The following is a 12092-nucleotide window of genomic DNA, read 5'->3' on the forward strand; positions in this document are numbered from 1 at the left end:
CGCTGGTTGGCTGAATGGCACATAACGTCATTTTGATCGCTCTGTCGTCAGATATCGTACGCATTTCTATATTTTTTTTAAAGAAAAAAGCGCTATAATAAATGTTAGTCAATGCTAGCGCAAGTAATGCAAGTACAACTGAATACAAGTACAGGCGCAATCAAATCAAATCAAATGTATTTATATAGCCCTTCGTACATCAGCTGATATCTCAAAGTGCTGTACAGAAACCCAGCCTAAAACCCCAAACAGCAAGCAATGCAGGTGTAGAAGCACGGTGGCGTGTGTGCTTGAAATTGTAGCATAGATGGCATATGAATGCACATCGGCCTAAACTGGACAGTGTGTGAGAAGCACATAATACAACAAGCCTGGAATTATTTATTCTATATATGACTGTTCATACATTGTGATTTACATGTATTTATTAATATCTTATTGTTTAATCTTTGCTGTCGTCATAAAATGCATTTGGCATTCGGCCAACACCACCGATAGACATACGCCCTGAACCCACCCATAACATTGCTGTCCCGCCCACCCCAAACTGGAAAAATGGCGACAGCTATCTTGTGGCTCTCACGGAACCTCGTATCGAGGAATACGGGGGTAGTAAGCCGTAACATCGTCTTGAAACCGTCTAACACAGCGAGACTGAACCAATGTCGAAATGTGGTATCAACAGCAAATGGCGGTGTTCAACCGAAGCCGGATAAAGTGAGTTTCCATGCATGGTCATGTCGGTTAGTAAGCAGGCTGGGTAACCCTACACATAATGTGGGAGGTTCCTGAATTTTGGAGCAGATTGACAGCAGTCTTTGCCAATCACATTTTAAGGAATTTGGAGAGACAGCTGCGGGGGCCAATGAGCTTGTGTATATTTGATACGGAAGTAATTTGTCATTATTTTAGCCACTTTTCGTCGAAAAATTATACTGTTAAGCTAATATATACATGTTTTATGTAATAAAGTATTGGTTTACACAGAATATACCAGTGTAACATTAACACAACTATAAATACCATGGGGTATTGGAATGTCAATTTTTAGGTCAACGACCATATCAATTGATATAGCCTGTTTGTGGGATATAAAACATTTCAGATCCATAATTTATTGTATTATGAGTATGGGGGGGCTCGACCCCAGGAGAAGGGTCCCCCACAACACCCTAGGTCCCGGCGGCCACGGCCGGACAGCATTGCGGCGCCTAGGGGAGGGATCTCCTCTGGGCCCGAAGGATGGGACAATGATTGATTCAGGAGAGCAGGAGGAGGCGACTCACCCCGCTCCTGTACAATGGACCGAAGACAGCTTTTTAACAAAGAGACTTTTTAACATGTTTCTCATGTCTTAAAAATGTTTTACCTTTGTTAAATAATTTGTACACATTTTAACAACATGTACTTTTTAACTAATTCAAATGTAACATTCAATTGCTGTGTTTCATGATTTTATGCCGTTTTTATGTGTAAAAATGATGTACAAAATATATATGAGCTGTTTTAAAGGAATTGTGATACTAAAACTTTTCAAAAAAAAAAATTATGAGTATGGCACCCTGAGAATCTGCATTTATTATGTGAATCAAGGAAATTGTTGAGGATTTATGCATTCTGAAAAATCCCATGTTATCTTATCTGAGGCTTTGAACCATATACGGTGTATTTTGCTTGACGTGGTCATGTTTCTGTTATGATATTAGCGGTTTTAGTTAATGTAACCTTTTTTCAGATACTAGATATTCTGAATTTCTTTCCTTCGCCCCTATCACCCAGATATCCTTCGGCCTTATCCGCATGACCGCTGTCGTGATTCCCTTCCTGTACGTGGGAACTCTGATCAGCAAAAACTTTGCGGCTCTACTTGAGGAGCATGACATCTTCGTCCCCGAGGATGATGATGATGACGACTGAACCTAGGTCAGTGTTGAGAAGAGAGGTATTGATACAGCTATTGACGTATAAAAGGCTAATAACATTACTAGTACCATGTGTGACACATAGGCTACCCTAAACTAAAACATATCTTCAATATACTATTGTCCCTAACAGTAGTTTAGAGTGCACACGTGCAACATCTTATTTACATAATGGTATGTACCTAATCCAAACAGTCATGTTGGAACATGTTGACATGGTACCAATGATTATCTAAAAGAGAATGAAGAGAAATAATACAACTGTGAGAATTAATGACCATTGACATTGCTTGCATTTACATTCCTTCCCAGGGTGCTTTGCAATAATGATGGCATGCCACTATGAGGAAGGAGAGAGAGATGCCCCCTTACAGGAGAAGATTGCCCTCATCATGATCCACCTCCCCATCGCCTTTTTTCTCTCTCTCCACTCTTTTAGTCCCACTTTCACCTCCTTGCCACGGATTACTACATATTTGATATCATTGTGAGGTCACAGCACAGTCAGACTTCACTTTTGCATGTGTCTTATTATTTACTCAATAAAGAGTCTACGTGTGTAAAAAATAAAAATAACAACACATTTGTTGGGGTATGTTCTTTGGTGTTATTTTGTGGTTGTCCCTGTCATTCTATAAAACATGCATTCTTTGGTCTTATAACTCCAACCACAGCCTAGCCTATTTCAGCATGGTTTCATTTTGCTATATGTTGAAACAGCATATCAGTTTGAAGAATTCCAGGCTAACCACAGCCAGCCATAACAAAGAACAAACTATTGTATGGCTTCTTGGCTCTTCACAGCAGGTATCCAACTATCCATCCACCAACTCTATCTCTTCCTGCAGTGCTGCGTTCGCCAGTCTTGGGTGTCTCTTCCCCCTTCCTGCAGCGCTGCGTTGGCCAGTCTCAGGTGTCTCGACTCCCCTCTTGCAGCGCTGCGTTGGCCAGTCTCAGGTGTCTCGATTCCCCTCTTGCAGCGCTGCGTTAGCCAGTCTCAGGTGCTCCCTGAGGTCCCTGATCTCCAGCTCACTGCGACCCTTCATTCCAATCAGCTCCACGTACACCTCCTTGTAGCGGTCACACAAACTCTGCTTCTCCTAGAGGGGGGTCATAGACCAACACAGAGGAGACCAGTAGAGTGACATTTCTTATCCACATTGTGTGTGTGTATGTAAACACGTATGGTGGTTGAATGGTTGGTCTGGAGTGGAACAGTAGAAATGCCATATGCAATTACCTGTTTTTATGGTGTGCTATCAGGATTTTGTAAGGGTTGATCATGTGGATACAGAATATACCAGTAGTACCTTAGTTAGAGACTGCACTTCATTCCTTAGACAGTCAATCTCCTTTTGTAGGTACTCGGCCTCAATCTCCTTTGCTCGTAGCAGCATCTGGAGGGCAACACAGATACATCACTTTAGTATTTTTGGTCATTTAGCATTTAGTGATGCAATACTCATCAATATGAAGATTATTCCACAATTTCTTCACCAGTATTGTGACAATGAATGAATAGTGCACCGATGTCACTGATGACCAGTACTAGTTGTTCTACATGGTTATTTTTAGGACCCCAGCAGCACGTCATTGAGGCAAGTTTTCAGGATTTTGAATGAATCTGGTCCAGCCAATAGATGGCAGCATCTGTAGGACAACATTACAGCATGACCAATCACCAATGGCTGGCACAAATCTACACACCAATCAATAGAGCAACTCCGATGTAAGCCTTGCTTCCAATCAGACCTAGTTTCAAATACTAATTCAGGAATTTCCATTACTTTTCAATACACTTCAAAACAAGTATTCAGATCATCTTTATTTGAAAAAACAAGCAGTTGAATATTGAAATGTGTTTGGAAATACTCAAATACACTCCAATGCATAATGCATTTAACCCAGGTATTTGAAATATGTATTTGAAAATACTATCAAATACAAATAACCATTCAAATACTCAAATAGAAGTACTTGTTTTAGGCTGAGAATTTGAAAATAGTCATACACAGAAGAAGGCATTGAAATAACAAATGGTCAAATACAACATGTACTTGAATCCGGTTCTGCTTCCAATACAACTAATCAGAATGTCAAACTTTATTCTTACTTCCAATTCCGAGGGATTGCGCTCACAGTTGCCAGGGGAGGCGTTTCCTGACCTCTGACCTGTGATGAAGTGGCGCATGTGGCTGATCTCCTCAGTCAGACGAGCCTGCAGTTCCTGAGACAAACATGAATAAGAAATAAAAATACTTACTACTATTGCACTGTGTGACAGTATGGTACATTGCTTAAATTGATAATTAGAACATTCATTAGATAATTCATTTATTGTTAGTTAGTCTCATGACAGACTGCTCGCTCTCACTCTCTCTCTGCTCTCTTTCTTTCTCACTCTGCTCTCTCTCCCCCACTCTCTCCTTCTTCTGTCTCTCTCTGCTCTTTCTTTCTCCCTCTCTCCTCTCTCTCTGCTCTCTTTCTCTCTGCTCTCTCTCTCCCTCTTTCTGCTCTCTGACCTGGTTCTCTCTGCGGAGCTGTTCCATCTCTCTGTCCTTCCAGCTCAGCTCTGTTTCTCTGTCTCCTCCTCTCTGCTCGGCCCGGTTCAACTCTAGGCACTTCTGGGAATATCTCTCTGACAGAACGTCTAACTCACTGTGGAGGGCATCAGCCTGGGGCCTGTAGAGAACCAAGAACACATGTTTAACACACATGCATGTGGGCATGTCCGCACAGATGCATGAATGCACAACCACACTGATACACAAGCACAGGGTGGATAGTTATCCCATTAGAGAAAACGTTCTCTTCCACATTCTTTTGGTGCCTTTCACTTTGATGTCTGGCTAAAGAGAATGGATCTCACGTCTGTGCTCTGTACGTAGTATCCATATGGCCACCCCCTTCAGTCATCCTTCTGGCTTTCTCCACCTCCCTCTCCAGCTCCTCCCTGTGAGCCTCCTTCAGGGCCTCAACTGCTATAGAGCACAGAAGTGGCATAACATGACAAGGAAAAGAGAAAACATTGAAGTGAAGAGGGGAGGGACAGGACACAGGAGGGTAGGAAACCTGTTCCACAACAAAAGTTGCTTTGTGACATCATCCCTATAAAAAGTGTAATTATTCACATAACACTCTACATTATATAACACAGTACTCCCAACAGGTCTCTCCTTCCCACCTTGTGCCGTGGCCTGGCTCTCCTCCTGCAGTAAGCTCTCTCTCTGTCTCTGCAGCTCTCGGACCTCCCTGGCGTGGCTTTCCTGGAGCTCCATCAGGTCCCTGCGGTGGGCCGCCTCCATGGCCTCTAGACGCTGGCCGCAGGGGGCCCATGGTACCTCCATCCCCATCTCCACACGCTCCTTACGCAGACACTCCACCTGCTGCCTGAGTGATAGCGCCTGAGAGAGAGGGAGAGGAGGGGGTCAAGACGGGGATAGAGAGGGGAGGAAGATAGGGGAGAGATAGAAAGAGGGAGCAGGAAGAGGGTTGAGAGAGAAAAGAGTGGGAAAGAGGGGAGAAGAAAGTGGAAGTGTGAGACAGAGAGAGAGAGGGAGAGGAGGTGGGTCAAGAGGGGATAGAGAGGGGAGGAAGATAGGGGAGAGATAGAAAGAGGGAGCGGGAAGAGGAAAGGGAAGAGGGTTGAGAGAGAGATGGAGAGAGAAAATAGTGGGAAAGAGAGGAGAAGGAAGTGGAAGTGTGAGACAGAGAGAGAGAGACAGAGACAGAGCGAGAGAGAGAAGGACATGTGAGAAGCGTGAGGAAAGATTCCCTAAATTATTCATTATGTATATTGAAAACATCCTCTCTGTTTCTATAATACCTTTACAAGACAGTTCTAAACCTTATGATTAAACACTCAAATGAACAAATAACTGTTTTACATCTACCTCCCTCTGAAAGACCGTTGCACTGGTCGTCTGAATCGTCTGATTAGGAATCGTCTGATTGGTCTGATTAGTCTGTGCACCAATCAGAGACAGCGCGCTCATCTCCCTGAATGTTAGACTCTCGAACTCCACCCACTTATTGTTGACGTCCATGTCCATGGTGTGAGTGACAGGTACAGGTACGCTGGCTTTCTTCAGATCCAGAGAGTCCCATCTGCTGCCCATCTCTCTGAAGGGGATCCCCCCCTCAAACCATCTGTTCCTCTCCTCCAATCGCTTGGCTTGCTCTCTGTCCCAGCCCTCTCCTGCCTCTCTCTGACTGTCTGATGACGTGTTGGGGGAGGTGTCATCTAGATCCGGGGCCAAAGAGTCCATTTGACAAAGGTTGGAGGTGGAGATAGTGGTTTGAGGGTCGGAGTCTTCACAGGTGAGCACAGAGGGAGGCTGGCGAGACGACACAGGCTGAGAGTTTTCTCTTTCCTTGTCTGACCGTCTGTGATATAATAATGGGGACCATAGGAAAAGTGTTTCAGATATAGTTACATGGTCACATTTTTTACTCTTATTATTATTACATTTGTACTCTTAGTATATTATTACATTTGTCTAATTGTCCTCTTGCTGCTTCCAATTCCATTCATTATGTCGTAAAGTAATTATGTGCATTTCTGTTGTGATCTTAGGCCACACCAGACTTTGTCTGCGTCTGAAATGGTACCCTATTCTATTCCCTGTGATGTGCATGAATTCGTTTGGACCAGGACTAATAGGAGCTTTGATCCAAAGTAGTGCAGTAAATAGGGAATAGGGTGCCATTTCAGACACAGTGCCACTTCAGACACACTTCCATTTCAGAAACAATGTCCTGCACTTAGACTGGTGTGGCCTAAGATCACAACAGAAATGCACATAATTACTTTACGACATAATGAATGGAATGCAATTTCAGACACAGCGTCATTTCAGACACAGCGTCATTTCAGACACAGCGTCATTTCAGACACAGTGCAATTTCAGACACACTGCCATTTCAGACCCAGTCAATAGAAAGACTCACGGTGTGATGTCTGAAGAGTGTCTGGGTTGGATAGTCCGTTTCAGCACATTAACCCACTTCCTCCTGATCCTGGAGGTCGAGGCTGACAGAGTGAACACTACTTTCTTCGTCTGGTTGAGATTAAGAGATAAAGAACAGAGAAAAGACACGACTGAGGGGTTACAAACAGGAAGGAACTAAAGCATATTGACACCTAGACTGCATCCGAAATGACACCCTATACGATATATAATGCACTACTATATGGGCCCTGGTCAAAAGTAGTGCATTATTTATGGATAGACTAGAATACCATTTCAGATGCAGCCCAATACTGTAGTAATAGTAGTAGTAGTAGTAGTAGTATTAGCAGTAGTAGTAGTAGTAGCAGGATTAGTAGCAGTAGTTGTAGCAGTAGCAGCAGTAGTAGTAGAAGTAGTAGTAGTAGCAGCAGTAGTAGTAGTAGTTCTAGCAGTAGTAGTAGTGGTAGTAGTAGTAGTGGTAGCTAGTAGTAGTAGCAGCAGTAGTAGCAGTAGTAGTAATATTAGTGGTAATAGTAGTAGTAGTAGTGGTAGTAGTAGCCAGGAGTAATAGTAGTAGTAGTAGCAGTAGCAGCAGTAGTAGTAGTAGTATTAGTGGTAGTAGTTGCAGTAGCCAGCAGTAGTAGTAGTAGTAGTTGTTGTTGCAGTAGTAGTAGGAGTAGTATTAGTGGTAGTAGTAGTAGTAGCTAGTAGTAGTAGCCAGTAGTAGTAGTGGTAGTAGGTAGTAGTAGCCATTAGCAGTAGTAGTAGTAGTAGCAGTAGCAGCAGTAGTAGTAGTAGTAGTTTTAGTGGTAGTAGTAGCCATTAGTAGTAGTAGTAGTAGCAGCAGTAGTGGTAGTAGTAGTCGTAGTAGTAGCAGTAGCAGTAGCAGTAGCAGTAGAAGTATTAGTAGTAGTAGTAGTAGTAGTTGTAGTAGTAGTAGTAGTAGTAGTATTACATGTAGCAGTAGTAGCAGTAGTAGTTGTAGTAGTAGTAGTAGTAGTAGTAGTAGCCAGTATTAGTAGTAGTAGAAGCAGTAGCAGTAGCAGCAGTAATAGTAGTAGTAGCCAGTAGTAGTAGTAGTTGTAGCATAGTAGTAGTACATGTATCAGCAGTAGTAGTTGTAGTAGTATTAGTGATAGTAGTAGTAGTAGTAGTAGTAGCAGCAGCAGTAGTAGTAGTAGTAGCAGGAATAGTAGTAGTAGTAGTAGTAGTAGTAGTAGCAGCAGTAGTAGTAGTAGTAGTAGCAGTATTAGTAATAGTAGTAGTAGTAGCAGCAGCAGTAGTAGCAGTAGCAGTAGCAGGAGTAGTAGCAGTAGTAGTAGTAGTAGTGCAGATTTAAGATCTTCATTTGAGCAACTCTTTTGTTGTTGAGAATTTTCCTGCACAAGAGGAAACGTAAACTTGTAGTCTAGTCAAGGTTTCAAAAGGCTTCTAAAGTTTGTAATATCCACTTTAAAATGCCAAGCTTGTTTCAACCCCTACACATTTTTTTAAATTAATTATAATCCACACAATAATTATAATTAATAATTCACATTTCCTTTTGCTGCAGGACTATTGTCCTGCTGTAGAAAACTGGCTCAAATTAGGGTACGGCATCTGTAGTAGTAGCAGCAGTAGAAATAGAAGTAGTAGCAGCAGCAGTAGTAGTAGTAGTATTAGTAGCAGTAGTAGCAGAAATAGTAGTAGTAGTAGTAGTAGTATTGGTAGTAGATGTTCAATGAGAGAAAAACCAGGAAGAACACACATGTATCTGGAATCCATAGTTCTTCTCCACGTCAAAGTCTTGGACGTTCATACAGGTCGTCAGGTCTATCTCTCCATCCAGGTCATCTGACTACAACAGACATGGAGGAACTGGCGTGATACAGACTCAGAAATACTTCAATGGGTATATAATTGGGGAACTGATATTGCAGATATAGGAAATGGCGTCACCTCCTCAGCCTCAGAGTCCATGTAGAAACTCAGTGCAGCGTCCCTCATCACAAACCAGTGTCTCCTCCACTGTTAGAAACAGAAGCCGAACAGACTCAGTCAAACCAGTCACCCTTCAAAATATTCAAAACACTGCTATTGTTTTGAATGATGCTTTCCTCTATTTGTTCCAGTTTGTTCTAACACATGGTCACGTGTGTCATTTGCAGTGTTACCTCCCCATATTCATCCAGTTTTGACATCCAGCCCTTTAGGTCAGACTGTGTTTGAGTACTTTCAGGTAGATCTCTCTGCCGTGGTTTAGAAGATCTGAGGCCCTTTCTAGTTTGATTGTCTGACCTCTGTAACAAATGGATTATATGAATAATGGTTATATGATGGTACTTACAGTATGAGTGACTTGATGGCAGACCTGTTTTAAAGCACTCGAAGGTATCAAGCGTATCACCTGTGGCTGAAGATCAGTTGTGGACTGGGTTCGGGACAGTCGTCCATCCTCTGAGTCGCAATATTTCTCCTTCTCTTTCTCCCTCCTGTCTCTCCCCCTCTCTCTGCCTCTCCCTCTCTCATCAGACTCAACCCTCGTACTGCAGCTATCAGATTCCTCTACATGCCTACAATAGAAGAAATGTTAGAGAAATAGAGACCAAGAGAGAGACAATGAGAGAAAATCCTGACCCAATAAACTGTACATCCAGTAGGCCCTTACAATACGCTGTACATCCAGTAGGCCCTTACAATATGCTGTTCCTGCAGTAGGCCCTTACAATATGCTGTACCTGCAGTAGGTCCTTACAATATGCATAGCAATTTATCAAGCTTCCTCTGCCCTCCCTCCCTCCTCCCTCTCTCTCTATGTCCCTCCTGTCGCCTCTCCAGTCTCCCCACTCACCTGGGTGTCCTGTGCCTCTGGTCTCTACGTGGGCTGGGGCTCTGGGTCCTCCTCCTCGGGCCCAGTAGCACCTCCGCCCCCTCTCCCTCTGACCCCAGGTCCAGTCTGGGGATGTCGGCCAGAATGACGTAGTCCTCTATGGTCATCCCCTGGGAGTCCACTGAGGCGGTTCTCTTGGGCTCCTCTCGGGTCAACAGGTACTCCAGGCCCCGCCTTATATTACTCTTGCTCCTGTCACTGATTGGTCTGTCATTCATTTCCACGGTCGCAGCGTAGGGTTTCAACGAATTGGCAAGCAGCTGGGAGTCGATGCCTAGTCGTGGTGGGGAGGAGCTACAAGAGAGGGCAGGGCTTAGAAGGGAGTGGGAGGAGCCACACCAGGAGCCTGGAGGGAGGCTGGGGTTGGTTTTAGGGGGGTGCATCTCTGTCCGTTCCTCTCTAGCGACCCTCTCTGGTCTCCTTGAGTAGCTATGTGCTGTGTCAAGTCTGGTGTCGCTATGCTTGGTTTCTGTTTGGGGTGAATGGCTGTGTGTACCATAGCCACTTATAGGGGGAGAGCATTCCCAACTATCACGACTGCGAGTGGTTGGAGAAGGGTTTTTATCTGTTCTGGGCCAGGGGCTTCGAGACCCTTCGTAGGAGTTTGGCTGCAAGGCTGGAGAGTCACGTCGAGAGATGGAGTCAAGATTTTTGTACAGTTTTTCAGAGTCCAAACTGTGACTGTTTGAGTTGTGGGAGGGACGTCTTGACTCTCTTGACTCTCTTGACTCTCTTGATCCTCTTGGCTCTCTTGACTCTCTTGACTCTCTTGACTCTCTTGGCTCTCTTGATCCTCTTGACTCTCTTGGCTTTCTTGAGTCTCTTGGCTCTCTTGACTCTCTTGGCTCTCTTGACTCTCTTGACTCTCTTGACTCTCTTGAATCTTGATCACGCCCATTGGCGTAATGCTCTGTTTTACCATTTCTTACGTGGGAGGAGTCAGTGTGTTTGTAGGAGGCCGTGTTTCGAGACAGGGAGGCGTGGCGAGACACGACAGAACCTCGTCTGTGAGAGGGACTGGACCGTCCTGACGGATGGCGAGACAAGGATCGAGATGAGTTAGATGGAGCGTGAGAAGGAGCGTGACTTTTGGAGTGGGAGCTTCTACGTTGGGAGGATGCAGATCGAGATTCAGCAAGTTTATACCGGTTTGGGCATGGGGAGAGAGGGCTAGGAGACTGATCTTGAGAATCAGTGCCACCACGTCTGAAGTTGGAATGACAGGTGTATCTCTGCGGAGACTCACTCCTCCAGGTCTCCTGCTGGAACGTTTCATCGCTTCTCCTCTGGGAGGGAATTCCGAGATTCACGTTCCGGTAGGGGATGGAGGCTTTGGGTTCTGGGCTGTGGTTGTTGGGGAGCGGATGGCCCCTCTCATAGTGCCGGTAAGGCCGTTTGGATACACCCTCCAACTGAGCCTGGGGACCACCATCAAATAAGGCTTTCCTGTCCGGAGAGAAGTAGCCGTTTTCTCCTCTTGATCCTATAAGTGAGGAGCAGGGACATAGCATGGTAGATCATCCATTTGATTGAGCCCCACTCAAATGGAAAGCAAAGACACATTTAAATGTTTAACTGAAAAATGACAATAACATTTTGAGTTCAAATAGAATTGAATTAAAATTGTAGCAGCAGTCCCAGACAAAATGTCTGTCTGTAATACTGTGAGCTGGTCTGACCTGAGGGTCGCCTGAACCTCTCCCGACCTCTCTCCTCCATCAGTGAGCTGCGTGGTGGTCTGTGGGGAGAGGAGTCCACCCGGGTCATCTCTGGCCCCGTCACACAGCAGCCTGCTGGGGTACTAGAGCCACTTCTCCCTGGGTCTGACAGGAAGTCCCACAGGTCCTCCTGACTGCTGGGTGAAGATATAGAGGGAGGGCATGAGGGACATTGGTAGGGGTACACACTCTATGAGTTTGGCACAATGTACTGTAGAACTAGTTTAAGAGAAATCACCACCTGATTGTAGAATTTCATTCAAATATAATTTTTTCAACTGTTCATTAAAGTTTTATAAATCACTTTAAGTATACCTTAATGTAGTGTTCTTAAAATCAACTGCCAATGACACTCACACTCACCTGTGTACCGTGTCAGAGTCACAGATATTGAATTCCCAGTCAGGGCTCGGAGTGTGAGTTAGGCTCTCCTGATAGGTCCAGACGCTCCTTGTGACATCACTGTAGCTGGTCACCTCCGACAGGAAGTCATGGTTGTCCTGATTCGTGGAACGGGACACATTTCGTCCAATCGTAAATCATTCGGAGAATGTTAAACTGGTCAACGGCTTTGTCAATTCAGCAAACCATCTGAGATGTGTAAAAGTCACTTTTAAGACTTGGTACACAA

At 44.4% G+C, this 12092-nt stretch overlaps 1 protein-coding gene across 1 annotated transcript; it reads right to left on the reverse strand.

Annotated features, from left to right (window-relative positions):
- Nucleotides 1-2191: 2191 nt before the first annotated feature.
- LOC109883668 (TRIO and F-actin-binding protein) lies at nucleotides 2192-8860 on the reverse strand. Its single transcript, XM_020475732.2, has 10 exons — nucleotides 8813-8860; nucleotides 8622-8711; nucleotides 6873-6982; nucleotides 5816-6308; nucleotides 5107-5326; nucleotides 4792-4903; nucleotides 4445-4604; nucleotides 4036-4149; nucleotides 3233-3319; nucleotides 2192-3022 (listed from the first exon to the last, which is right to left on the reverse strand). Exons 1-10 carry the CDS (start codon nucleotides 8858-8860, stop codon nucleotides 2876-2878), a joined length of 1581 nt encoding a protein of 526 aa, XP_020331321.2. The 3' UTR covers nucleotides 2192-2875.
- Between the last annotated feature and the right edge of the window lie 3232 nt (nucleotides 8861-12092).

Source organism: Oncorhynchus kisutch, linkage group LG1 (assembly GCF_002021735.2).
Source record: "Oncorhynchus kisutch isolate 150728-3 linkage group LG1, Okis_V2, whole genome shotgun sequence".
NCBI classification, from domain to species: domain Eukaryota; kingdom Metazoa; phylum Chordata; class Actinopteri; order Salmoniformes; family Salmonidae; genus Oncorhynchus; species Oncorhynchus kisutch.

Excerpts from the sequence above, each read along its gene's own strand:
- LOC109883668 (XM_020475732.2), bottom strand. The coding sequence starts at position 8,860 with ATGAGGGACGCTGCACTGAGTTTCTACATGGACTCTGAGGCTGAGGAG. Across the intron at positions 4,605-4,791 it reads ACTACGTACAGAGCACAGAC|GCCCCAGGCTGATGCCCTCC; the intron begins GTGAGATCCATT and ends GGTTCTCTACAG. Across the intron at positions 3,023-3,232 it reads AAGTGCAGTCTCTAACTAAG|GAGAAGCAGAGTTTGTGTGA; the intron begins GTACTACTGGTA and ends ACCCCCCTCTAG.